The sequence below is a fragment of the Neodiprion pinetum genome, chromosome 6 (genome assembly GCF_021155775.2).
Source record: "Neodiprion pinetum isolate iyNeoPine1 chromosome 6, iyNeoPine1.2, whole genome shotgun sequence".
NCBI lineage: Eukaryota > Metazoa > Arthropoda > Insecta > Hymenoptera > Diprionidae > Neodiprion > Neodiprion pinetum.
The window spans coordinates 6,147,763-6,172,735 of record NC_060237.1 but is presented as its reverse complement, the minus strand read 5'-3'; the positions used below and the strand labels follow the sequence as shown (position 1 = coordinate 6,172,735).

The window sequence follows — 24,973 nt, the reverse complement described above, 5'->3', positions numbered from 1 at the left end:
AACATTTGAATTTATCGACCGTCGTTTCCTCAAACGTGTTACCGACTCTATTAGCGTTAGTTGTTCTCGGTCCGAGGTAGGCAAGCGCATCGGAAACCCGGAGTACCGGTGACATCCATCCGTCGCTGAGCCAATAGTCGAGCGTCGTTGGACGAAGGGGGCCAATCGGGACGGAGAACAAGAAATACTGGTAATACTCGGAATGTGTTTCTCGCGTTCAATAATGGTGGTTGCAGGATCCTTGGTATACGAAAGTCGAAAAGTTGATTGTATTAAAAATTAAAATCCAAAATGGCAGTGGTGGGCATTTGGAAATGTGCAAGAGGCGTGATGTAAATATGAAAAGCATTCAAACATAAGGTTCGTAGCACGTTGAATTACTCAAATTACGGAGTACCACGTATCGCGTTAACTTCTGAGCTGAAATATCCGTCGACACGATGTCCGTTCTGGTCATCGGAACGGCAGGCGCAACATTTTTTTCATCTCCGCATTGTAATCGCGGCACGATCGCATATTAATGCGTTTATTTGTATGAAAAAATATACGCTTCCCTTGAATCTCGGCGTTTCTCGTCAACCAAGTATCGATCAACGCTATTACGGGCTCAATCAAACGTATTCTGGTATAGCGTGGATAATCGAACAAGAAAAAAAAGTTTATTTCCGCATTATTAATTTATGTTTTTTTTTCCCATTATTCGTTTTTGTTTTGCTTTTTTCAGGTCCTCTCTTAACTCCAACAAGAGCAAACTTTAACTGGCCTATTCTGCGACCCTCGATACTTTACGCATAAAGAGCAAACAATTTACATAAAAGTAGTGCAAAAAAAGTTTGAAGAAAAAGAAGGAAATAAAAAAATTATCATAGACTTATAATATCATCGACTAATGGCATCCTCCGCTATCGCTGTTCCCTCCGGAACAGCTCAGCTTCCGACCACCGGAGGGTCCTTAGGGATGGAGGAAACCGACGGAAGCGACATTTTTGGCGACAGGAATGGAACTTATGCTGCGGGAAGTCCTGGAGACGCTCTAGAGGAGATCACCTGCGGAGCCGAAGACACTAGGGACCAGGCATGTAGTCTCTGCGAGGGAAAATTGTGCTCTCCTAGAGTCCTGGGCTGTTTACACGTGTTCTGTGAAGCTTGTTTGGATAAACTTTTGATGGACGAAGCCGGGGACTCCAAAGTTGGTTCAGTTCTGAGCTGTCCTCAGTGCAAACAAGAAACTAGGGTTGGACCTAAGGGTGCTGGGTCACTCATGTGCGACTACGTTCTTACCAATATATTGGATATGTCCGCCATTGAGAACATGGCCGTGTTGTGCACATCGTGCAAAACTAAGGAAAGCGCGGTCGCGCGATGCTCCGATTGCGCCAATTTTCTTTGCCCGAACTGTAATACTGCTCACCAATTTATGAGGTGCTTTGAAAGTCACAAGGTCATCGCTTTTGAAGAGCTTAAACAATCCAACGAAGCTATACCTATACATAAACCTATTTTTTGTGAGTCTCATCCTGCCGAAAATATGAAATTTTACTGCTACACGTGTCAGGTTAGTACTTTGCGTCATTTTACAATGTATTTTAAGCGCATAACAATCTGTGTCACTCGTGATGCTTGCAATTTAGACAGTAGTCATCAATAGCTTATCTGAAAAGAGCAGGAGGATTGACAATTTCCATCGAGTTATAAGATATCATATTTATGAATTGGAATCTTTATTTATGAATTATCTTAATTGTTTGTTACATCGCTCCCATAACTAATCTTGCTACTTGCTGCTGCTAGTGAAATTAAGAAAATGTAAAGAACTCGTGACGTGGTACATATTTGTTATACAATTCTGAGGCATCTGTTGTATTCGTATACTGCAAATTCACAAAAGTACAGCAAACGTCATAAGCTACAAAATTGACTCGCCGACACAAATACAAACAACATGCAAATCGTTTCATGAATAATGAATAAAATGAATCTCATACTAAATAACACAAACACGAGTAATATTTCTTGCTGCAAATCTATTTGAATCAATATCTGCACTTTTAGAAGCTCAAGAAATCCAAGACTTGATTCAATTATGTTATTTTTAGAAGAAATGAATGCAAACTGAAGTACCGAATGCCATTGATTAACTTAATTTTCGATATTCATATAATTAGCATCCCAAAGAATTAGCATCAGAGTCAATTTCCAAACTTTAAACATAGTAATCCGAATTTTTTTTTTTTTTAGTATTTGTTTTCAACATTTTTCCTACCCACTTGTCTATGCTATCAAAACAAATTGAAATACGTTTGCATTTCATAATAAATATAATAAATTCTCTCCTAATTTTTTTCTAACTTTTTAATTTAAATGACTTCGACATTTGTGGCAACCACATTCTGAAATTTTGTGTACAATTAAATGTAGCACGTATTTTATCCAGACTTTCTGACACTAACAGAGAAACTAATATCATATTTTTTTTTCTTAAAAAGACATAGGTAACAAATTGTGAAAAATTAACATTTGAAATGTACGCACTAAACATTAGTGAATTAAAAATTGCAATTTGATAAGTTGATTTTTATCTCTTGATGATTTAAAGATCAAACATCTTTCACTAGTCACCTTAAAGATTGATTATTGTCTACTTTACGTAGCTAGAGATAATATTGATAAAAGCGACCCAACAAAAAACAGTTGCCTGGTAAAAATTGAAATTAAAAGCTTACATAGAGAACAATGTTCGATCTTTAAATCATCAGGAGATAAAAATCAGTTTATCAAATTGCAATTTTTAGTCCACTAATGTTTAATACCTACGAAAATATTACCAATTTGATTAATATTTATTCAAACGTCTGTACACAGAATGAAATGATAGGAAAAAAAAATTACAATCTGTTGACCTGTTACATTTTTTTGCCCCATGTAGGGATAAAATGGGATTTTACGGTCCGTTTTGTGGGTCTAAAATCCCGCTTACACACCTGTACGTTTAAGTTGAAAAAGTATGTAAGAGGAAAAATCAACATCGGGATAAAATACAGGTCAAGCTTCGGAAGGCATAATTAACAATTTTCACTTTCATTTTGAGTTTGAAAATTCAAAAATTAACAATTGATTGATAAAGGTTGTTTGATTTAAATTTACATTTGTAAATCACATAATTGAACCCAGTTCATATTTTCATTCAGTTACAAACCTTTCTGTGGTGAATCAAAAAATTTATATTATCATTACATTTAATAAATATGAATAAATATATTTTTTAATAATAAAGTATTATTGTTCTTAAGGAGGGGCTGCTCACCCCCACTTGGGCTTTGCCCTTCCGTGCCCATGTACGCGACCTTCTTCATCCTGTCTTTTTTTTTTTTTTTGTAATTTTTTTACAATCTTTTTCAATTTTACGGCTGGTAGGACAAAAAAGATTGTATGCATCACGAGCGTAACGATTTACACCTTTGTGCCATCATGTCAGGCACTTGGCGTGTAAAACCGTGTTTTATACTCTAGTAACGAAAACTACTATGTCTTGGCAGTTTTTTAACTGACAATACAACTATCCAAAATATAATGAAATACTACAATCATTCTACAAAGACATCACGATTATTTAGAAAAACCTAGCACAATTATTGATGAAAGAGGTCCAGCATTCAATGCACTGATTCTCGTCGGTAATCCATATTGAATTGACAATTTTAGTTCAAGTATCAGAACACAATATATGGTTTTCACAGTTGAATTTCTAATTCATGTACCATTTTGAATAGTTCATGATTTTGTTCTGTAACTTGTAACTAATTTTGATGTTAAATTCTGTGTGACAGGAGCCAATATGCAACGAGTGCTTGCTGGTTGAACACAAGGCTCCGGATCACCAGTACGAGCGACTGACGGATGCAGAGCCGCGACAGAAAGAGGAACTCTGTAACTTGATGACTGAAAGCAAATCTAGAATTGCAGAATGCGATCAGGCCTCGTCTCAGTTGGACAATGCGCTTAGCGAGTTGCAAGCTCAACATGACCAGGCCAAAGATTTAATTAACGAGACTTTTCAAAGTTACAAGGCAGTTCTCGAAAAATGCCGGGAAAATGCTCTAGACACACTTGAACAACTACATTCCGAACGTGAGCTCAAGATAATGGATACTTTCCATAGGTGAAGAAAATCCTTCATTCAAAATTTATTTTCTATAGAATGATATTGTCTTTCCGTTGTTTCCCCTTCGGATTCATCATAAAATTCTGTGGAAATCATGCCTATATTTTTTCAACCAACTGATTTGCTGCAGAGATGTATAATTGAGTTAATAAAAGTTATGGAAATTGCTCTTTTTCCAGCGTCGAGAAAACGGTTGAGAAAATAGAAGATGCTTGTCGTTTTACCTCAAGACTATTAGAGCATGGAGATGCAGTCGAGATTCTAGCTCTTCGAAGAGTAGTTGGTTCACAACTATTGAGCCTAATCAAAAGTACACCAAAGCTAAACGTCACGTTCTCTATTGAGTTTCAAACGGACTTTAACCACTTTGAAAAGACTGTCAAGGTAAGTAGTTTGCAGTAATGCAAATTATTCAAATTCTAGTTAGGTAGTTAAAAAATTGTGGAAACTGTACCTGAGGTAAGATATTACTGATAAGCTTAATAGATGAGGAAAATTCGAGTACTTTGAAATCATTTTGACGCCATAGAACTGAAAACCACAAATGCAATAAAAAACATTTTTTCGACCACAGAAGTGTTATATGAAATTATTCCTTTCAATGGATTTCCAATTTGCTAACAGAAGACTTGAAAAAGGTTGAACCTCTTTAGTGGCTTGTCTAGAACTCTAATTACCGAAGTTAGTAAGCCCATCAGTAAAGTCTCAAATATTCACAGAAATCAATTTCCAAACATAACTTTAGTTGTTCTCAAAGTTTCCATAAAACTTTTCTGTACTTGAAGCAAGATAAAATAAAACGCCAATAAATAAAACAGTTTTGCGGGATAAAAGTTTTGGTTGGTGCAATGTTTGAGCACTATTGGGCTACTTGTCTAATAAAGCAATGTTTGGTACTGCTGATGGCAAACGACAAACTTAGCAACTATAATTCCAAGTGTGTGGTTCCATGGGATTGTAAAATGATAGGAGTATTTAGGTAACAACCTGATTGGATTTTTATGGAGTTGTTACCTAACTGTTACCCCTGTGGTGATTTACAGGAATCCTTCGGTAAATTTCGCACGGAAAGTACGCCAACCAGGACTCAGGAAAAAGCTCCAAGCGTTACTGGAGTTTCCGTTCAACAGATGGCCCATAATTCAATGGGTTGTCCTAGTTCAATTACCACCAGTTCCCCCATTTCACTTCCTGCTTCTATGCAGTCATCCTTTGAAGGTGAACCATCATTCGTTATCCCCCCGACTTCCAGTCCCCAAAATGTACCGCCACCACCGCCTCCTGTCTCTCTTCCCCCAGGTCCAATTCACGGTCTCACTAGTATTCAAGAGTACAATCTTCAGCAACTTGCCAGTCTAGCTGAAAAAGTGGAGATGGCAGGTGACAGTGGCGTTGTAGGCCCCAGCTCAAATTCCAGCCCTACTCCGTCCTTCACATTGGCTGAATTGTTTACCGGGGACCTCAGCTCGACAAGTCATGCCATCAACAATCTTCAGGCTTTAGCCAAGCTTGGAAACACACTTGGTAATCAAGGTAAATTTCAACATCAACAATAAGTTATTTTAATTTTTCTTTCACAATGTTTCCACTTCCCAAACACCCGAGCCCAATTAATTATTTAAGATCGTCATAATTAAACAACTCACTGTATACAGATCTCGGTAACACTGCTTTGAACGGAGGTGGGGGCCTAGTTCTGGGCCGTGGTCCATCTCCTAGTTTGGTCGACAACTCTAGCCTAGGATCTTTGACTGCTAATAGTATTTTAAACGGAGGATTTCAATCACTCTCTTCTTCAACATCGCCAATACTTTCGCGGGGACCAGGTAAGTGAAGTAATAAATTTCAGGGAACTATTCCTATAGTCTATATTATTCTTTCTATTGAATTTTTGCATTCAATGGTATCAGATAAATCGATTTCAGTAGGGACAATCAAAACTGTTACAGATGATCTTATAGGAGACTCAATGCACAACATCCCCGTTGCTGTCGGTGGCACAGTAGGTAACGTTAGTGGTACTGGAAGTGGGAATTATGCTCACCCACGTTCCAGCAACCCAAAACTTACCCCTATGCAGATTAGGTGCAAATTTGGACAGCTAGGACCGAGTAAAGGACAATTTAACTCGCCTCATGGATTTTGTTTGGGGACAGACGAGGACATAGTAGTAGCTGATACCAATAACCACAGAATTCAGGTACTTTTTGGGGTTGTAGGAAATAAAGAATTAGCATTGATGCAGGAAAGAATCCAAAGATTGAAATTTTCCTCACAAAGTTTAATGCAGTGCAATTTCGTTTATACAAGGTGTTCGAGAAGATTGGAACATTCAAATTCCAATTCGGTATCCCTGGAAAAGAAGAAGGTCAATTATGGTACCCACGAAAGGTCGCAGTGATGAGAAATAGTGGGAAGTTTGTTGTGTGCGACAGAGGTAACGAGCGCTCTAGGATGCAGATATTCACTAAAAATGGCCATTTCATCAAGAAAATAGCTATTCGATATATCGACATAGTAGCTGGACTCGCAGTCACTAGTCAAGGGCAGATTGTAGCTGTAGATAGCGTATCTCCGACAGTTTTTGTCATCAGTGACACTGGAGAACTTCTCCGGTGGTTTGACTGCAGCGATTATATGAGAGAGCCGAGTGATATTGCTATCAGTGGTGAGTTTGGAACGACCTATTATTCAGCTTGTAATCTTTTCTCTGCGACTATGAGCAAGTATTCGAAGATACTCCCAACATTTATATAAAAACTATGTTATTTTAGGGAAGGAGTACTTCGTTTGCGATTTCAAAGGACATTGTGTAGTAGTTTTCAATGAAGAAGGTCTATTTTTACGCCGTATCGGTTGTGAGAACATAACAAACTTTCCAAACGGCATTGATGTTGGCGATGCCGGTGACGTGCTTATAGGTGATTCGCACGGTAACCGTTTTCATGTGGCTGTTTTCACAAGAGATGGTTCCCTTGTCTCAGAATTCGAGTGTCCGTACGTCAAGGTAATATTATTTATCTATAGTACTCTGAATGAACGTTGGTTACGTTTTGGTATCGTTAAATAAAGACAGGGACAGATTCATAACTATATTGATATATTACAGGTCTCACGTTGTTGTGGACTCAAAATCACGTCAGAGGGATACATAGTCACCTTGGCCAAAAACAACCACCACGTACTTGTTCTCAACACCCTATACATATTATGAGGCGTGGTGAGACCAATAATTATAACTTAACTTCCTCCTGCAAGTGGAACCTTTTGGAACTGCTTTGCTTGCAACGAAAGACAAACGCATGCCCAGGGCAATTTTTCGGTTGACTTTCGGGCCTATCAAAGCAATAGTAAGTGCAGCAGCATGCAGCTTTATATAGTAATACAGTACATGCGTCCTTTTTTTAAAATGAAAGTAACACATCCGGGAAAAAGGTAAGCGTACATCTCCGACCAAACAGTATAAAATATAGAAGTTAGTTACCTGATTACATTGGGAAACCCGTTGAAATACACAAGCTACGTTATTTGAAACAGTGGTATTATTGTTCGAGGCCGAAAAGCAATTAACATGGCCTTTTGTCAAATTTGATTTTACATCATTTTTGACACGTCAGTATTTTAGGTACATTCGTTAATCAAACTAATCTAGTCTGGGGCAAAGTCCATCGAGTAAACTCGCTAACATCCATTTACTCGTATAAATAAAAGCTCTACTTTGCTTTGATTGCCTGTTAATAATGCGAATCTGGCGAGTAGAAAAAAGCACCAAGAGTTGGAACGAGTATTTGGCTTTTAGAACATACATTTTTTTGTAAAACGTATTTTGGAGATGGGTCGAGTTATCGTCGATAGCTCGCAAAAAATCTTTATCTCATTGAATAACTAAAGTGTTGCATGCTGCGAGATAGCTGTTAGTACTTCCTGCTCCTTACCCTTCATATCGTCATATTTAAAGAAAAAAAAAGGAAAGAAAGATGTAGTCGTTAATACAACACTCACCTAAACCACGTGAACGCCATGTTCCTGACTTTCCTGCTTATTTCACTTAATAACGTAGTTAATATCAAATACAATATATACAAAATAAAGAAAAAATTAAAAAAAAATAAAATAAAATATGTTACTACGAAAAGAAAAAGAGAAGAAAATACAAACTTACGTCTTTTTGAAAATCAAACATTTAGTAACATTTAAAAGCAAACTTACAAAGCATACTACGAACGTGAAACGAAACGATTAATTAAGTATTGCCAGCATAAAATTCAAAGTTGTTTTTAGCTCCGATTTTCGCGTTGTTAAATTAGATGAGACACGTAATGGTTAACAATATTTACTCAGGATGCTTTATTATGGTCCACCGTATGAAATATATTATATATACGAGAGTGTGAATTATTGGTTCGTGGTGCTAGTGTCCAATATCCATACCTTGTAAATGTATTTGTTATGAAATTGCAAAAGTTACTCTCTCTCTCATTTTACAATGAAAGGAAGTAATTGAATAGTTCAATATAAAGTTCGTAGATGAATATTATACTAGTATCATAGGGACGATACTTTATCTATGTAAAATAGCGTACAGTTTGCTAAACAAGTTCTATTTATGTAAATACGAAAACACAATTCATCAAATATCCATATAAGGAAAAGGTAAAAAATTACAAAAAAGAAAGAAAAAAACATACCTATATAGAAACACACATATTTTTTAGGGTTGTTTACATAACCAGCCTTAAGATTTGATTGAACTAAAATATGTAAAGTACACAAGCTAAAACATGCATCGTCAGGTATATTTTGACAGTTCTTCGATACTGTGTTACCTTACTCATTATTATCCATGATAATATTATTAACAATATATATGTATATATGTACTATCTATACTAGTATATGTATATTATATATGTTAGTATAAAAACTTCTCTTGCCATACCAAATGTTAGGTAACACAGCCGCGTTATTAATAGTTATATTCAAACAGCTTTACTAGGTTTATCTTGCATATGGTTATACACGATCATCAAGCACGGAATAACTGAATCTAGTATTACGTACCCAAATTGCTTATCGGTTCACGATTGAAAAAACAGTGTCATGTAGAGAATTAGTAAGTGTAGTAACAGAGTAACCAACCAGTGTAGTTTTACGCGTAAATCATCAGCACATTTCGTATATACATCGCATTGCGTTAAGAGCCTACCTACACCTGAAACAAACCAGTCATAATCATCTGGTAAATGTTGCGAGGTTTTAATTTTATATATGCCATTAAAATTAATCCTGAACTATATATAATAGTCATGGTTAGCAGAGTTATAAAAATAATGCCTGTGATAATAGTATCGTCAGGATAAGTTGTGTCCTTAAGAGTCTCTGATGTTGTTGCTAGGTAATATAATTAGATGTACTAAACGAGCGAAAGCTGGTGTGTGCCTCATGTAGGTGTGTTCACGTCAAAAATGCACAACGACACCAACATGGCGCCACCAACAGTCTCACATGCGGTACACTGAAAACGAAAAAATGAATAAAAGTGAAGAGGAAAAGGAAAAGAGGAAAAAAGAAAACAAAAAAAAAAAGATAAAGATAAAGAGAATATGTTGCAAATTTTTGTCAGTCATATTATACAAACAAAAACTCATAGCATAACAAATGGATGATGACCATTATTTGAAGGAAGGAAGAGAAAAAAAATGGGGTCTTTTACCTCACAAAATTATAATATTACGCTCACCTTATATATACTTGAATATTTTAGTATAGATTTACTCTATTTACATATTTTTATCTGTGGAAGACTACTTGGCTAATTTAGGCCACTGTTGAAATTCACCCCTTATTTGCCTTGATGTTTGAATTACAATAATAATATTAAAATGAGGATTAATTGTTACGTAAATGGTAATTGTGATAGATTTTTTGATGATTTTTACAATCTCAAAAGTCTCATTATCCTAATATGTATAGAGTTATATAGAGTCACTCTCTACGTAATAGATATACTCTGCTTACACTGTTAAACTAATATTAAAATTTGACCTTACTAAATATTAACAGTTTGAACACTGTCAATATACACAATTATCATATTTTTCGGGCTTGGATAAAAGGGGTCAAAGCAATGGCTTATTATTATCATCATCGCTAACATCACTGTCCCTGCAATTGACAAACCGCTCAGAATCACACTTTCCCTTTGCTTAGTTTCAGTCGCACGACGTGGTATACTAAAACATAAGTGAACCCGTTTAGGCAACTCTATAGTCGTGTATTGGGCGAAACTGATCTGCAGGCACTGTTATCGTACCTCTTGGTAATTCCACGCGATTCTTTACCTTTGTTTTTCTTCTGTGTAGAACAATATCTTGCGATATTTATTATCATACATACAGAAATATATCCATACATATATGTAAATACATATATCTGTTGGCGATTTTTCAAATTTATCAGTTCTCTACACAAGCTGGCACCAGGGAACTGTAGAATTTCAGAACTCGTTCAGTCCGTTAACTTTGTAACCATGATAGCAGGGGGAAGGCATTGAAATTGCTATTCTCGAACCATTAACGATCTGACTTAATATCATGTATACTTGAAATGTGACAAAGATTAACGAGAGCCTATCAAAACTGCTCCGTCACGAAGCAAGTTCCTCATTTTTAATATCTTACTGCGTTGAACATAGTAAATGATATTCCTGAATTCGACAAACATCAAACAGGAGCAGGCGCTCGCATACATAATAATATTAATGGTAGGACTAGTACGATTCAAGATAAGCAACTACTTCAAGCCTACGGTTAATATCATAGTCTTCCTAGAATCCTAATACAATATTCATGACTTCGCTATAATTGTTAGGGCACGGCCAATTATTTAAAAGTAAAAGAAAAAATATACTGGCTGGTCACAAACGGAATAAAGCGCGAAAAGAATTTGTTCCAATTACTACGCGACTTTAACTATTATGAAACGCGCCCTATTCTAACTGCTATATGCCTTTTTAGCAAACATGGCTTATACATTATTCGTGAGGATCTTTTTTCTTTAAGCATAATTTGACTTATATTTATATATAAAAGAAGTTTATGAACAAAAATTGAGAAAAACCTGAAAAAAAAACAAAACGTATAAAAAAAAAAAAAAAATTCGATCGTTCATCCGTATATGATAGGTATTCATCATTATTTTTGTAACAATATTTTTATTCCTCAGTCATTCATATATTATACATTGTATTTAATATGATTAATTTTTATCTTTATGCAAGCATTATGTGTTCTTCTGGCTGTTTACAACGCTGTTATAGCGTATTTATTTCAATATGTTAGGGTTGCCTCTCTACCAAATTTTTGCTGGAGGCATTTATCTAGGCTTGATATTTTGCTTTATTACAAACATTTTATTTACGTGACTATTCATTATTATTATTAGAATTTAACTTCTTCCACAAATTTGTATTTATATTATTTATACTATATTATCGTTTGATTCAATTATTTTACGTTCTATATTTGTGGTTGCGTTAAATGAGATGAGAAGAAAAGTGGAAAAGAGAAAAAAAAAATATTATTACACATTTATTTTACGTTTTGTTGCAATCTGCTTCTCTACTGGGGAGTGAAGTTTATTATTTAGATAGTTGAATATTGTTATTACTAGTAATTTTTTTTTTTTTTTCAAATACTCACTCTGAGATAGTGCGATGATGCCATGCTATTTGGCTTACACCATTACTTCATACAAATAACTAATTAGTTTGCATAGTATTTAGATATAAAATAATAAGATACCCATACTATACTTTGCATCTATCATCTGCATTCCAAAATATTTACCATGTCGAAAACAAAAAAGAAAACGCAGCAAATACAAAGTGCTAAATCTTTGCTACATAAATACACGGTACATCTACACACACACACACACGCATATACACACATAGTAAATACTAAATAGGTACTGCTTTTCCCTCGCTTCATGATACATCGTTTTACTGTTCCCATCTGAGTTTATTTTTTTCCTTTTAACTTTCTGACGATTTTTTTATTTTTACTTTCGAATATTTTTATTGTTTTACTATCGTTAATTTTGTTTTCGTTTCTTGGTATTTAATCGAAAATACAAGAAATAAATTCTTTAGTGCCAAACAAAATATTTATACGTAATAAGTATTGCTTATGAGTTATTTTATTATTCAGACTTTTGAATTTGTGCCGTGTGAAGTATCGAGGTAATTAGAGTAAGAAAAATTTACGATTAAATCCTTGATTAGTCAGTTAAAGTACAAATATTTAATGTATTCTATTGTTAGTTGATAAGTGATGAGAGTTGCATCAGGCGTAATGAGTGTTACTTTGTTCCATTCCTCAATAGCACTAGCTTTATTTATTTGCATTAGTTACTTGTTGTAATACTTAACAGGCTGAGAGAGGGTAAAAAAGGAAAAGGTCATGCAATCGCCCTGTAGATTATCATTCATTAATTTTTTTTTTCAATACCCTAATTGTCCCCTTTCCGAGGTACTTTGTTTACATATCAAATTGACCACCAAACGACACAGTTGCATTCCATTGGTATGCTTAATTGCGTCTATCAGGGTTCGAGGATGCATACCTTTAAATGTTCCGTGATCTCTGTGTGTTCCCACTGATAATTTGTATATTGTGATTTTTAAACCAATATTTGGCGAATGCTGATTATTAAGGAAAAATGGTTATTATATCACTAATCTGTGCTGTTAAATGTTTCCAAAGATTAAAATGATTAGTTCTACTGTTAACTAGTGTTACAGGCCTCTGCGCTTGACGTTATACGATAAAATATTCATTCTTCTGTATAATGGATATTGAACTCGTCAGGTTTGCAACAGTACTCACATACTCGGTATAATATCCTTGCAAAGTCAACGTGTAACGTCGTTTCGCAAGAGGCATGTAACTAAGTAGCGATATCGTGAAAAGGACAAGATTTTAACAACTTGACATATTAAGTACTTTGTACTGTGGAGTATTGCCGCTACTTGCATAAATATCAGTTTTGTGACTTAAAATTCATGAAAATCTGTTGATTAGTTCGATTGTAAGCCATGTTTTCCTACAACAACTTCCATTGGTACTATTTTATTTGATTGACTGTTTTTATATGACAAAAAAAAAAAAAACAACTTGAAAAATTCTAAACTATTAAAGTGTCCCGGGTATCACCTATGTCACGTTCCAAACTATAAAACCAGAATGAGAATAGTACAACTTACGAAATGAAGAAAATAAATAATTTAAACAAAAAATAAATTGTAATGCAATATGGAAGACGTATGTATGAATATATTTTTTATATGCTAATGGGATGTCGAGGAACATGGTCTCAGGATATGATGTAAAACGTATTATTCACAGCCATATAAAGACCAGACAGTTAGTCTTGGCTGTCTATAAACATCAGCTCCCAAAACCTACTCAGCCTTGGTACTGAAATACCTTGTCACTAAAAAATTGATTTTCAAAGTATTTTATTTGATTTCATTAAATGTTAGTCGTTTACTCTTGATTTATTATTTTTAGGAAATATGCTTTGGTTTTCAGGTTTTTTTTTTTTTGTTTTTTTAATTTACTATTTCGTTTATGATTTTTTTTTTTTAATTCTTCCAAAGTTTGTTAAGGCTAGTCCGTAATTATCTGAAACAGGGGTCTCGTTTATGTTTTGAGGCAAATCAGCTTTTTTCTACCTTGTACCTACAAAATTTTAGTTTCATTTTTATATGAAATATTAAAATTTATTGTATTATACGTATACACATCTATATACACTTTTACAAAAAAATATAATATTTTAATCTACATACCGTATTACATAAAGTAAAAAATATGGAACATTTGCTACTTGTATATTCATCAAATGTTTTAAGATGGAAATATTTTAATATAGAATGGATAATGTTAGCCTTAAAGAAAATATTCTTTGTTGACAGTATGTAGGTTTTTTCATCATATCAACTCGATTAGACATTAACTGCCAATATATACAAACTGTTCTATATTAAGGTATTTTCAAATTACTCTATCACTAAAGCAGTTCTCTAAAATATGTAGGGGCATACATTCTTGTGTGCACATAGGCTGCAATGCAATAATAATATTGTGATGCTCACAAAGCACATAACACAAGTTACAAGAAAAAAAGAAAATTGTAATGTTTAACATTTCATGTGATTTTCGAAACTGTTATATTTTTTATTTCCTGCCAATTGTTTAATTTGTAACGTTGTTCTTTGTTCTTTTTCAATAAAGTAAGCAAACCAAGTGGGTCTCTATTCATTTCTACAATTGTTTTACACACGAGCTAATGATTTTCAGCAAATCATGGTTGATTCAGATTTTTACAATACCTGGAGTGTAGAATTCTTGAAATGTAAGAAAATAGACCAACTGAAATGAAATCTTAGCCTTGCTTTCTTTTACAACACCAGCTCATGACGCATATCTATGCAAGCTAAATTATTGTAATTTAAAAACAATTAGAGAAGGCATTGAAAATGTACGAAGTGAAAAAAAAACAGTATAACTTGGGTAGTTCCAAAAAAAAAAAAATTAAATAAAATGACGCGAATGGTACAGAGTAAATGAATACTTATGTACGTCATTTAATAACGTTTAATTAAAGCATAAGTACCTACAATCATTTATATCGCTTCAATTAAGTGGATATTATTTGAAAACTACAGAGCAATTAGATCAATTAAAACAAAACGGAAAGTGATAATAAATAAATTAACACAGCGTATATGCAGTGGTCAAAGCATAAATAAGTAATAATTATGGTATGATCTCGATGCGATCTTATTGGCTGGGAACTCTATACTTCAAGAAAGAGGTAATAGAGAATGTAGGTAAATTTTGATCTGTGAGACTTATTTAGAATCGTTCTGTAACTCTAAAACATGTTCTATCGGCTTTGGTTTGCCATCTTCTCCAATTCGACATGGCTGTACAATTCCTTCCCTAAAAAATAAAAATATTTTTTCAACGGGAGTCATTTCTATGTTATCGTATTTAAGAACTGCATCACTCGAGATATGCCCAGAGAACAATAAATTCAATTTTCGGGCTATTGCAGTAAAGCATAGTCTAAAAATCAAAACTGCCACTGTCCCAAACAAGACTTCAATGTTATCGAATAATTCTATTGGACATAACTTGAGGAGCACCCTTTTACTTCAAATGGAAAAATAACTTCATTTGTCAGTACCTCGTCAATTTATCCATTAGATTAGCAAGCTGAACAGCCTCATATTCCTTTCGTTCCTCACTCATTCCTTCCAAAGGATTAGGCTTTGGACTTTCGTAACAGCCAGTTATTGGATTAATTCTGTAAGAAAAATCGAAGTGTTATACATTCTGCTTGGGTACATGTTGAGTGCCAGTCGAATATCATTATCTTTTGATATACTCACTGTTCCTTGTATTTAATGTATTCATCTGTGTCACTGTCCTCTGATTCGGATGAATAATTTGTTTTTGGTTGACGACCGCCGAGAAGTCCTTTATTTGCGAACATTCCAGCTGCATTTCCGTACCCCGTGTATTTTACCATTCTAGCAACTGATGTAAGTAGTAAATGTAATTTATTCGATTTCCAATTTTATTTTTCTTATTTTATTTTTTGGAACGTAATAAAAGAAGTAAACGTCTTCAATTAAACAACGTGACACAATTGGCAAATATGCTTACCACTTTCTTTGCAAAGTATAAAAATCAGCTCTGCCACTAAATCTCTGAGGTCTGTTTGTGGATTAGTTAATTGCTTACACAACTTTGCTCTAAGCGTTATACCTTCCTCAGGTCGTTTCATAACATCTTTCAATGGTGGAAGTATCTATAGAATTGAGTTAAACAATAATTAGAATTTGTGTTCTTTCAATTTTTTTCGTAGGTATTCTCATCACTCAAGTAATTTCGTACCTGTAATCGAATGTACTTTCGAGCCAACCGTTGAGCTCTGGCGAGTCTTATTAGAACCGTAGCAATTGGTGAGATATTTTCTGTCAGATCAATTTCAGAATCTAGACGTTTGTTCAAAAATTTCAATAGCGTAGAAACTGCCCTCATATCCATGTTGTGATAGACTAGTTTCACATTATCGCTCTGCACGGGTGGAATTAATGTGCTATACGAATTTATTGGTACTACTGTTAAAAAATTCACAGCATGCCTGAAATATACAATTGGAACCAACTTGAATTTTTTTTACAAAGTATAGCAAATGTTGGAAGTACAAAAAACCTCAAAAAACCTGTGTCAGTCTAACTGAATAAATTCCAAACGTTAAAGTGTTCCAGTGTATATTGACACCACCTTTCTATGACTGGATTGTTTATTATTTTGTAATCAATTGTGTAGAAATACATAAAACAACAAGAAAATTTATCTCTATTTATAGTAAATTGTAATAACTCACGATATGAGTTCATCCTGATTTTCAATAGTTTCGCATATCAGTAGCTCGTACAAAATAGATACTAATTTTTCATTCTTTTCCTCTTCCATCTGTTCATCTTCGGCTCGTATGTAAAGGTTGAATAAAACTTTCAAAACTTCACACGCAATAGCATGATCATTGACCTGTTAAATGAAGTGAGGAATTAAAAATCTGAGTTGTATTTAAATACAAATTCACGACTAAATTTCCAGCTAGGATCAATACCTTGAGAACAGATTGTGGCCTATTTCTAAGCTGCTCAGAAGTTTCTTCCAGCATCTCAATAAGATGGACTTCTGCGTTCAATTCAGTTTTAACTTTACTTCTAGTATGTATACATAGAGCGGTAACTAGAAAAAGTAGTCTAAGGTGAAACAGTCTGCCTTCGTGTGTCAGTTCGCTTCTTTGCTTGCTCAATCGTTGAACTGTTTGGGAGAGGCAAGATGATGTTTGTATCACAAGGGTCCTTGCCTGTTGACTGTTGTATATCAAATTACATAGCACTTTTAAAGTTTCCACGACAGCTGAAACAACAAAATAATAGCATATTAATCTACACTTTGACTTAGGGCATAAATTTATTTTCTGCAAATATAATGTTACTTGACAAATTTTAGGTCTTTACTCAAATTAGCTAAGGTAACGGAGTGATACTCACTTTCGGAATTGGAAGCAACATTTTCATTGTCAAGGTTATTGTCTAAGTAGGCAAATCTTAATAGAGTTGCTATTCTTGATTCTGTCACCAACTCATCAATGTCAGTTTTATCTCGGCTGCGAATAAATGAATGTTACTTGGTATATCCCGATAAGAAGAATTTTAAATACATTACTTGGTTTATAACAGGAATAGAGTTAAACCTGAGTAATCTGAGTGCACTTAGACACAATTGATGTGTAGATTTATACTCCTCGTTATTGAGGGTATCGAATAACTGTGTCCAAATTCTGTTTCTCAGATTATTTTCATTAAGCTCGGTAAAATTCCTCTGTGTTTCATGCTGTAATAAATAATCAAAATAATTCTATATTTTTAGCAACTGGCAAAATGTTCGACAAGAAGCAAATAGGTGTGGTTGTTGAGTTTAATAATTCAAATTTATTAGAACGAGGTATGAAGGTACTTGTTGAAATATTCAGTAGAAATAGTATTCTTTTTTGTATTAAAGGATTGTTGAAGAGTTTGGACATAACGAATGAACAAATTCAATCTAATCGACAATTAGTAATTGAGTTAGCGAAAAAAAAATTAAAGAGCTACGACACCTGTAGGACAGGCTGCCAAAGAGCTGTTAAGATAACCTCGCCTGGGCGAAATTATTTTATAATTTACCTCAGCAATGAATTGACTCAAATTTTGAGTTAGTTCATCGGAACTCCCAGAGAAAATATCAAATTTCACAACTCCCATGTTCTGTATCATCCTTCTCGAACTGTCAGTGACGTATAGGTTTATTGTATAGTATACAATGCCGCAATTACACAGCGTTCGTTGTATTGTTGAAAAGGTATAATATCGAAACTGCGTTAACACTTGATTACATTATAGAGCACTTAGAATATGTTCATGAATTTGGGGTGTATCGTATATTAGAACGCGAAACCTGCAAACTGTAATTCGGACTTCGGTCCCGGCTTCTTCGTGACGAACCTATACGTGCTTCTACAGAAGCCCTGCGAAGCGTGTGACTATAGGTATGTATTTACATGTAATACATTTGCGACTGTGCGTGACAGTCGTCACCGATGCCTATGTGTGCCTATGCACCAACAAATATCAAGGTTCCGCCTGCTTTCGTTGTTAAATATCCGCCAAAGCAACCGAGAGATGGCGTCGCCACCTTACCACATTCCAATGTTCGTATGCGCGATGGATGAAGGCTGAAGGCAATTGGAGTACACTATAGTTTTCGCTCTGCGCTGTGATTGGCTGAGGGTGCTTCCTGAACCAATCGGCGCGCAGAGGGAGAGAGATAGAGAAAGATGTGATGAGTTTCGACCGTGGTTTCTACCGGCCCGGCACAGCGTTGGAACAGTCTATGGTTGGAACACGTCGGGTGTTTAGGATAACCTGAAAATTTGAAAGCGCACAAATATCGATCATTGATATGATATTCGCCGAGGACGACGGTTCGACGTCCGCTCCGTATCAGAATGTCGTCGCGGAAAAAGAACGAAGAATCTGTAAAAACTGTCGAACCTTCGGAAAAAGAGGCAAAGGAAAATACGGCAGCAGTGGAAGATCCTTCTAACAGATCAAGTCGGTCCTTTTGGTTTCTCTGCGCCTTGATAGCATGTGTCAAACTTCTTCTATCTCCCACATAGTAAGTACATTCCCTTTTGCTATTTTTTTCTTTATGGACATCTCATTATTCAACAATTGTACGCTTTAGTCACTCGACGGACTTTGAAGTGCACCGAAATTGGCTTGCAATAACTCACAGCTTGCCGATTAAAGAATGGTATGTCAATGCAAAATCCGAGTGGACCTTGGACTACCCGCCTTTTTTTGCCTGGTTCGAATACTTTCTCAGTAATTTTGCGAAGTCTGTTGATCCGAAAATGCTGAATGTGAACAATCTTGGGTATGCGTCTGTGGCAACAAAAATATTTCAACGTTCGACTGTCATTGTTACGGACTTTGTATATGCATATGGTGTTAAAGAGTAAGTTTATTAAGATGCATTTTGTAACAGTTCAACAAATGTCAAGGACACGAGCTTTTAGATGACATGTAAACGCCGACTAAATTGTGGCAAAATTCTCCTTTAATGTGAAGAAATGTTCTTTTTAAATCTCAGACTAAGCCAAACGCTTCACCAGGATGAAAAAAGCTTTGCCACGTTGATAGTTTTAACTTTGTGCAACGTTGGACTACTGATCGTTGATCACATTCATTTCCAGTACAATGGATTTCTGCTCGGTGTACTTATGTTGTCTTTGTCCAAAGTTACCAGGATTTCGAAGGAGGTAAATTATCGTCAGTACTGTTCTATCTTTGACTGTGGTATTTGCAGCTACCTTCTGAATTGATTAATCGTTTGCAATGTTATACAAGTTATTGACAGAGGTTATTGTTACTAAAATACACTACTTTTCAGAGCCAGGTTCTTCAGGGAGCATTCTGGTTTACTGTTCTCCTCAATTTAAAACACATATACGTATATGTAGCTCCAGCATTCATTGTGTGGTTGCTGAGAATGTACTGTTTCAAAAATAGACAATGTCTAGTTAGAATTTTAATACTTGGAAGTATCGTTATTCTAACTACAACATTGTCCTTTGGGCCATTCATAAGTCAATTACCACAGGTAAAAAATTTCGAAAAATATACATACTTCTATACCCTCGTAGAGCTCAATCATTTCTAAATTTAGAATTCTTTGACAGAACCCAACATACAGAAGTACAACACGACAAAATAAAGCTTTCAGTACAAATAAATATCGTGTTTAACTTTATTCAGGTAATAACAAGATTGTTTCCGTTCAAAAGGGGCTTAGTCCACGCTTACTGGGCAGCTAATGCTTGGGCCCTTTACACAGGATGTGATAAAGTACTGTCAATAATTTGGAAGCAATTTGGTTGGTCGACAGCATCTGGTGCAGCCTCAATGACTGCTGGATTGGTTCAGGAGAACGTTTATGCCGTTCTACCTACTCCCACTCCTGTTGCAACTTTTGTAATAACGTTCACAATGATGCTTGTAAGGAGATTGTCAATTAATTATTAAGAAGATATTTCGGACTGCAACCACTAATCAATTGCCCTGACAGAGGAATGAAATTTTGCTTTGTTTGCAGCCTAGCTTATGGGTCTTGTTTATTCGAAACAGTCACAAAACGCCACAGCATTTTATAAGGTGTGTCGTTCTGTGCGGTCTAACATCGTTCATGTTTGGCTGGCATGTACATGAAAAAGCTATACTGACTGCGATTATTCCGTTATGGTATGTTTTAAACAACTATAAATTCACATATTCTGTTTACTTAGTGTGTCAAGTGTATTGAGAATTAATAGACATACCTAACGAACTACACTTCTGATCCTTTTCTTTTGAGACTTACAATTTTTGTACTCTATACAATTTTCTGTCAACTGAACTATAATATAGATCATGTAATGTTTCAGTGCCCTGGCAACAATCGATGCAGGTGATGCCAAAATTTTTATTATTCTGAGTGCAGCAGGACATACGGCTCTTCTACCGTTACTTCACCAAATTATCTTTGCTCCATTACGAATATTACTGCTTCTAACGTATACAAGCATCACTATAATAAGTCTCTTCAATCTGCATAATAAATCGTTGCTGAGTAATTACGAATGGCTCTATATGAGTTGGCTGCCATTTCTGCCAGTGTACGAAAACGTGCTGCACAAACTGCTGTTCGGTGACCGTCTACCATTCCTCCCCCTAGCCCTCACCTCGCTCTACTGTGCCGTCGGCGTTACTTACTCCTGGCTGTATTTAAACATAACATTTTTCCGAGATGGTAAATACACGACGGAAACTGCAGTGACACTGGATGGGAGTAAAAAGAAGATCAAAGTTTTGTAGAGATGAGGAGCTGACAGACGTGATTACATTCATGTCTCTAATAATCGGAAGATAAACTAAGAGTAATAATAATTGTAATTGTTTCTTCCAATCTTTCTGATTTCCCTAACTGAATTCAATAAATGAAACCTATTCAGTTTTTTGTAAAAAATTCTTTAAATCATATTACAGACAACGCCTGTTTTACCAGTAATCTTGCAGTGGCTTGCACCAACTCCACCAACTGCCCGTATTTCATCGAGCGGCGTTCGCCTCCGTCCGTCAACGCCATTTTGACTGTTGTGTCAAACGTGCATCAGTCTGTTCAGTCAATTAAATGGTGAATTGTGTATGACATAACAATATCCCAGAAATGGGATCGTGACATATAAACTTGAAAAACGATGGGCAGGGCTTTGATGGAATAATCTTATGTCAAGCAAGTAAATTCATTTCTTAACATTTCGAAGGGTACCGACCGACTAATAGGTTGTAAAATTCGTGTATGTAACCTTGTTAGAATTTGATTTTATCTTGACACTTGACAATGTTTCACTGTTGAGTCATGGCGATATTGTTATCTGCGGCAAAGTAAACTTCATCAAGTGGAAACTGAGTGGACTGATAAATTACGTATAAATGATGCTAATTCAAGAATTCGCCTAACCTAAATTGCTTCTTTCAGGAATTGAATAGAGCGAATTTTCACGCATTCACCGATCACAATGTCATCAGTTCAACGTGCCTTTGCTCATAAATTGAGCAAGCAGCATGCATCTGACGTAAGACGTCAGATAGCTACTTCAACATCTTACTCAAGAGATTTGTCAAAAAGTGGCAGCAGCGTCTCGGGTTTCTCATCAATGGTAATACTGCAATCATTTCAATTTAAATTTAATGTACTTAAGAAAGTGGGAAATTTCATTCGAAAGGTACAATGAATTCTATGAAACATATCACAAAATGCAATTTTGATATGAATGATTTTTAGCAGTCTAATTCTGACTTAATCAAAGTGACACTATACTGTGACAAAGTTGTGTTCACATCCCTTATATGTTCCCTATGATCTTTTTTCTCAAGATGTCACTCTGTGAGGTGCTGGAGCCTTTGGACTATGAAGAATTTTTGGCCCAGCATCAGACGATGTTGGATCGTGATCCATTGCGACTAATCTTAGATTTCCCACAAGGGGATGTCGAGTTGAAAGTTGTTAAAAGAAAAATTCGAACAGAAGAACCTGTTGTCCCATCTGAAACACTGTAAGACATTGAGCTTAATTAGTTCTAGGTAGAAAAGACTGTCTCACAATAACTCTTATGCAATTCTCTTAATCTGAAGCTTAATAATCATTGATTGACAAATTACATGTAATTATGATATTAGTTTACATCGTTGCACTATTTCTCTTTAAGGGATGCAGTATCACCTTACGTACGGCGATGCGTAGAGACCTTTACATCAGATTGGGTGATAGTGAATCGAAAGTACAAAAGACGAGTTTCTCCCATTGCCAGAGATCGGCTTCTGCAAGATACACCCAGACAGGACTTTGAGGTATCATCTTAATAATCTGATTTCCAAATTTATTGAAACTTTCACTAAGCCTCCTTTAATGCAGTTCAATTGCATTTGTATTTAATTCTTATCAGGTTGATCAAGAAGATGTTAATGGTGCTTTGTCACCTCATGATGATGAGGATTTTTCAAATTCTGCGGATACACCACGGGGTTCGTGGGCTAGTCTGGATCTGCGCCACTCTCAGCATGACCCGTTATTACCTGGACTTCTGGACCGCGTTTGCCCGGAAACTGTGGATCTGACAAATGAAGAGAAACGTTCGGAAGACCGTCAGGTGCGATAGGGATTATGATAGCTATGTGACAACAAAAGACTAATTCAGTTGAATTGATCGATTGAAATGTATTTCAGGAAGCTTTGTTTCCACTTTATGCACCTCCATCCTCACCAGATGATGAGTGGCAGGAGATAAACCCAGCCTTAGAACCTTCCGAGCCATTCTCTCACAAAATATTAGTCAAATGCCTACAATTGAAGTTGGAGCTTGAGGTTGAACCAATATTTGCCAGCTTAGCATTGTATGATGCCAGAGAGAAAAAGAAGGTTTGTTGCTTGAAGCACAATTATTTTGTTTTACATATAAAATAAAAAAGAATTGGATCTTATTGATATTGTTTATGTCAGATTATACGTCCTAACTTATCAACCAGTTTCGAATGCATTTGGTTTAATATGTAATCCACTGTAGTTAAGTAACAAGATACTGATCACAAGTTTTATTCTGTACTGTTCTGCAAATAATACAGCCTTATACTTGATGTAGGTTTCAGAGAACTTCTACGTTGATATGAATCCTGAGGGATTAAAACGAATGCTTGGAAGTCATATCGCATACAGTGATACAAGCACCTTGGCTAGAAGCTGTGTTTTCAATATCAGTAAACCAAGTCCAGACTTGTTCCTGGTCGTAAGATTGGAGAAGGTTTTGCAAGGTGACATCTCGGAATGTGCCGAGCCATATTTGCGGGAAGATAAAAATAAAGATAAGGTAATGAGACTCAAAAATCATTTGAACTTAATTGAATTACAACATTGTTTCTCTTGCTTCACAGGTAAGAGCAGCTGCAGTGGCAGCATGCGAGCGACTTGGACGTTACAGAATGCCTTTGGCATGGACAGCCATTCATCTTTCCGGGGTTATTGGTGGTGGCTGCACTGATGATTCAGAGAGTACGGGAAGTGCCGGATCCTTGGATAGAAAATCTGGAGGACTAGAGCAATGGAGAAAGAAAGTCGAAGCTCCAACAAGAAGAGGCTCCTTGGAGAGGCGCAGCTCTGACAAGCGACGTAGCTGGTCCCAGGATGATTTTGCCAACTGCTTAGATAGCTTTAGGTTTGAAGATTTTTATTGATGATCAATGATCCCTATCTGTATTTGTCGAGTAAGCTGTTTTGCTTTATTTTTTGTTTTTTTCCGTAGGCCTATCACTCTGACTGTATCAAGTTTCTTCAAGCAGGAGGGTGAGCGACTGAGGGATGAAGACTTGTATAAATTATTGGCAGAGCTACGTAGGCCGGGATCTAACTTGAAAAGATTGAAATGCTTACCTGGTATTCTAAAATTAGACCTTAGTCCAAGACCTGATGAACTTCCCCGATGCTTGGATCCGGACCTGAGAAGATTGACACCTTATCCTGACGAGAAGAGCCGGCCATTCAAAGAGATACTTGAATTTCCTAGCAAAGTAGTCTCTCCAGACTTGTCATATCGTAATCTGCTTTATATTTATCCTAAGGTAAGCTGGGTATACTTATTGTATGTCAATTTGAGCCTTTACTTTCACTCATAATCCTGATTGAATGTTGTTAACATCTCGTGTACAATAGTTTATACCTCCTTCACATTCTAACAAAGTTCGTAACCTTATTCATTTTTAGGAAGCTAATTTCAGTGCAAGGGCAGTGTCTGCTCGTAACATAGCCGTGAGAATACAATTGATGGGTGGTGAGCATGAGGCAGATGCTCTGACCGCGATATTTGGTCGTTCTTCATGCCCGGAAATGACGCACGAGGCATTCACGTCCGTTTCTTATCACAATAAAAACCCAAGCTTTTACGATGAAATTAAAATAAGACTTCCTGCCGATTTGAGCGCTAAGCACCATCTATTATTTACATTCTATCACATCAGCTGCCAGAAAAAGATTGAACAACCGAACGTCGAAATGCCAGTTGCTTACACGGTGAATATAGTTATCAATA

General features: G+C 35.7%; 4 protein-coding genes across 13 annotated transcripts in view; 3 read left to right on the top strand and 1 right to left on the bottom strand.

The window, feature by feature from the left end:
- The first annotated feature begins 126 nt into the window (after positions 1 to 126).
- On the top strand, positions 127 to 13,337 carry LOC124221913 (B-box type zinc finger protein ncl-1). 2 transcript variants are annotated; one of them, XM_069136944.1, is made up of 10 exons: positions 127 to 360; positions 725 to 1,555; positions 3,828 to 4,159; positions 4,342 to 4,546; positions 5,206 to 5,695; positions 5,818 to 5,988; positions 6,124 to 6,362; positions 6,473 to 6,830; positions 6,937 to 7,169; positions 7,272 to 13,337. In XM_069136944.1, the coding sequence occupies exons 2-10, from the start codon at positions 890 to 892 to the stop codon at positions 7,374 to 7,376; spliced, it is 2,799 nt and encodes a 932-aa protein (XP_068993045.1). In that variant the 5' UTR covers positions 127 to 360; positions 725 to 889; the 3' UTR covers positions 7,377 to 13,337. The 2 variants fall into 2 exon arrangements, with proteins under 2 accessions (XP_068993045.1, XP_046488297.1); XM_046632341.2 differs by having other exon boundaries at positions 134 to 360; positions 6,112 to 6,362.
- Positions 13,338 to 13,743: 406 nt separating this feature from the next.
- On the bottom strand, positions 13,744 to 18,386 carry ric8a (ric8 guanine nucleotide exchange factor A). Its single transcript, XM_046632346.2, has 10 exons — positions 17,982 to 18,386; positions 17,510 to 17,649; positions 17,307 to 17,422; positions 16,874 to 17,172; positions 16,628 to 16,791; positions 16,132 to 16,381; positions 15,901 to 16,045; positions 15,624 to 15,771; positions 15,419 to 15,538; positions 13,744 to 15,171 (listed from the first exon to the last, which is right to left on the bottom strand). Exons 1-10 carry the CDS (start codon positions 18,069 to 18,071, stop codon positions 15,081 to 15,083), a joined length of 1,563 nt encoding a protein of 520 aa, XP_046488302.1. The 5' UTR covers positions 18,072 to 18,386; the 3' UTR covers positions 13,744 to 15,080.
- Positions 18,387 to 18,666: 280 nt separating this feature from the next.
- Positions 18,667 to 21,499, top strand: xit (ALG6/ALG8 family glucosyltransferase xit). Of its 3 annotated transcripts, XR_006883889.2 has the most exons (8): positions 18,668 to 18,972; positions 19,042 to 19,314; positions 19,450 to 19,618; positions 19,750 to 19,959; positions 20,115 to 20,354; positions 20,452 to 20,597; positions 20,780 to 21,271; positions 21,381 to 21,499. XR_006883889.2 is itself a non-coding variant. In XM_046632344.2 (7 exons), the coding sequence occupies exons 1-7, from the start codon at positions 18,803 to 18,805 to the stop codon at positions 21,207 to 21,209; spliced, it is 1,638 nt and encodes a 545-aa protein (XP_046488300.1). In that variant the 5' UTR covers positions 18,668 to 18,802; the 3' UTR covers positions 21,210 to 21,281. The 3 variants fall into 3 exon arrangements, 2 of the variants coding, with proteins under 2 accessions (XP_046488301.1, XP_046488300.1); XM_046632344.2 differs by lacking the exon at positions 21,381 to 21,499 and having other exon boundaries at positions 20,780 to 21,281; XM_046632345.2 differs by lacking the exons at positions 19,750 to 19,959; positions 21,381 to 21,499 and having other exon boundaries at positions 18,667 to 18,972; positions 20,780 to 21,281.
- Zir (dedicator of cytokinesis) overlaps positions 21,426 to 24,973 on the top strand; it is a 58,805-nt gene continuing 55,257 nt past the window's right edge. For 4 of the 7 annotated variants that reach the window (XM_046632337.2, XM_046632339.2, XM_046632336.2 and 1 more), the window contains exons 1-10: positions 21,491 to 21,627; positions 21,874 to 22,054; positions 22,272 to 22,450; positions 22,604 to 22,745; positions 22,841 to 23,044; positions 23,122 to 23,313; positions 23,534 to 23,758; positions 23,823 to 24,103; positions 24,191 to 24,506; positions 24,649 to 24,954. In XM_046632337.2, coding sequence (XP_046488293.1) covers positions 21,914 to 22,054; positions 22,272 to 22,450; positions 22,604 to 22,745; positions 22,841 to 23,044; positions 23,122 to 23,313; positions 23,534 to 23,758; positions 23,823 to 24,103; positions 24,191 to 24,506; positions 24,649 to 24,954 — 1,986 coding nt within the window. In that variant the 5' untranslated portion in view covers positions 21,491 to 21,627; positions 21,874 to 21,913. Of the gene's footprint in view, positions 21,692 to 21,873; positions 22,055 to 22,271; positions 22,451 to 22,603; positions 22,746 to 22,840; positions 23,045 to 23,121; positions 23,314 to 23,533; positions 23,759 to 23,822; positions 24,104 to 24,190; positions 24,507 to 24,648; positions 24,955 to 24,973 lie in introns of all 7 variants that reach the window. The other 3 variants (XM_046632335.2, XM_046632333.2, XM_046632334.2) reach the window with 3 other exon arrangements.

Coding starts and splice junctions, on each gene's coding strand:
- LOC124221913 (XM_046632341.2), top strand. CDS start 890: ATGGCATCCTCCGCTATCGCTGTTCCCTCCGGAACAGCTCAGCTTCCG. Junction 5,989..6,111: donor AATACTTTCGCGGGGACCAG/GTAAGTGAAGTA, acceptor AAACTGTTACAG/ATGATCTTATAGGAGACTCA. Junction 6,363..6,472: donor CCAATAACCACAGAATTCAG/GTACTTTTTGGG, acceptor CGTTTATACAAG/GTGTTCGAGAAGATTGGAAC.
- ric8a (XM_046632346.2), bottom strand. CDS start 18,071: ATGATACAGAACATGGGAGTTGTGAAATTTGATATTTTCTCTGGGAGT. Junction 16,382..16,627: donor AATCAGGATGAACTCATATC/GTGAGTTATTAC, acceptor TGTATATTTCAG/GCATGCTGTGAATTTTTTAA. Junction 15,172..15,418: donor CTAATGGATAAATTGACGAG/GTACTGACAAAT, acceptor TTTATTTTTTAG/GGAAGGAATTGTACAGCCAT.
- xit (XM_046632344.2), top strand. CDS start 18,803: ATGTCGTCGCGGAAAAAGAACGAAGAATCTGTAAAAACTGTCGAACCT. Junction 20,355..20,451: donor TAACGTTCACAATGATGCTT/GTAAGGAGATTG, acceptor CTTTGTTTGCAG/CCTAGCTTATGGGTCTTGTT. Junction 20,598..20,779: donor ACTGCGATTATTCCGTTATG/GTATGTTTTAAA, acceptor GTAATGTTTCAG/TGCCCTGGCAACAATCGATG.